Source organism: Limulus polyphemus, unplaced genomic scaffold (assembly GCF_000517525.1).
Source record: "Limulus polyphemus unplaced genomic scaffold, Limulus_polyphemus-2.1.2 Scaffold29471, whole genome shotgun sequence".
In the NCBI taxonomy this organism is placed as follows: domain Eukaryota; kingdom Metazoa; phylum Arthropoda; class Merostomata; order Xiphosura; family Limulidae; genus Limulus; species Limulus polyphemus.
The window spans coordinates 1-741 of record NW_013695081.1 but is presented as its reverse complement, the minus strand read 5'-3'; the positions used below and the strand labels follow the sequence as shown (position 1 = coordinate 741).

At 37.7% G+C, this 741-nt stretch overlaps 1 protein-coding gene across 1 annotated transcript; it reads left to right on the top strand.

Annotated features, from left to right (window-relative positions):
- Nucleotides 1-14: 14 nt before the first annotated feature.
- LOC111084413 (cell adhesion molecule 2-like) lies at nt 15-639 on the top strand (the record flags this gene model as incomplete). The annotated part of the gene is made up of 2 exons (XM_022381128.1): nt 15-214; nt 346-639. Coding segments are annotated over exons 1-2 (376 nt in total), but the record flags the coding sequence as incomplete, so codon positions are not given.
- Nucleotides 640-741: the final 102 nt, after the last annotated feature.

The following is a 741-nucleotide window of genomic DNA, read 5'->3' as shown; positions in this document are numbered from 1 at the left end:
TGTTTTTCAGGTAAGCCTCGTCCTTCAGTGACGTGGTGGCGAGAATACACCCTACTGGATGACGACTACACTTTTACACCTGAGGACGAGGTTATAAATGAGCTGAAAATAACCGAATTGAAGCGACACGATATGTTAGCAGTTCTCACGTGCCAGTCATCAAACAACAACATCACTGTTCCATCTTCGCGTGCTGTAACTCTTGATTTAAACAGTTAGTAAATTTGAATTGGTTTAGAATAAAACATTCATCAATGGTACCACTTAATATATCATTTTTCGAACATTTGATTGGTACAAAGTTATAAATTCTCTATTTATTATTCTTTGTCTATTTTACATTAGTAAAGCCAGTGGAGGTTAAAATTCATCCCTATCAGCTACCCCTATCGGCAGACAAAGAAGTTGATCTGACATGCACTTCTAACGGCTCTCGTCCAGCAGCAAAGATCACGTGGTGGAAAGACAAGAGACAGATGCAGAACACTCAGGAGAGTGTAAGTCGCGCTGGAGTCAGCACTAGTATGTTGACGTTCATGCCATCTGTTGATGATAGTGGGAAGTTTTTATCCTGCAAAGCAGAAAATCCTCTCATTCCAAACAGTGTAATAGAAGAAGGATGGAAATTGGAAATTTATTGTAAGCCATAAATCTAGTTTTATTTAAACGTGTGATAGACTTTAGAATCACGTTTGTTTTATGAAAGTTTTTGTTTTTTCCCCTTCAAAACTATTAACTTAA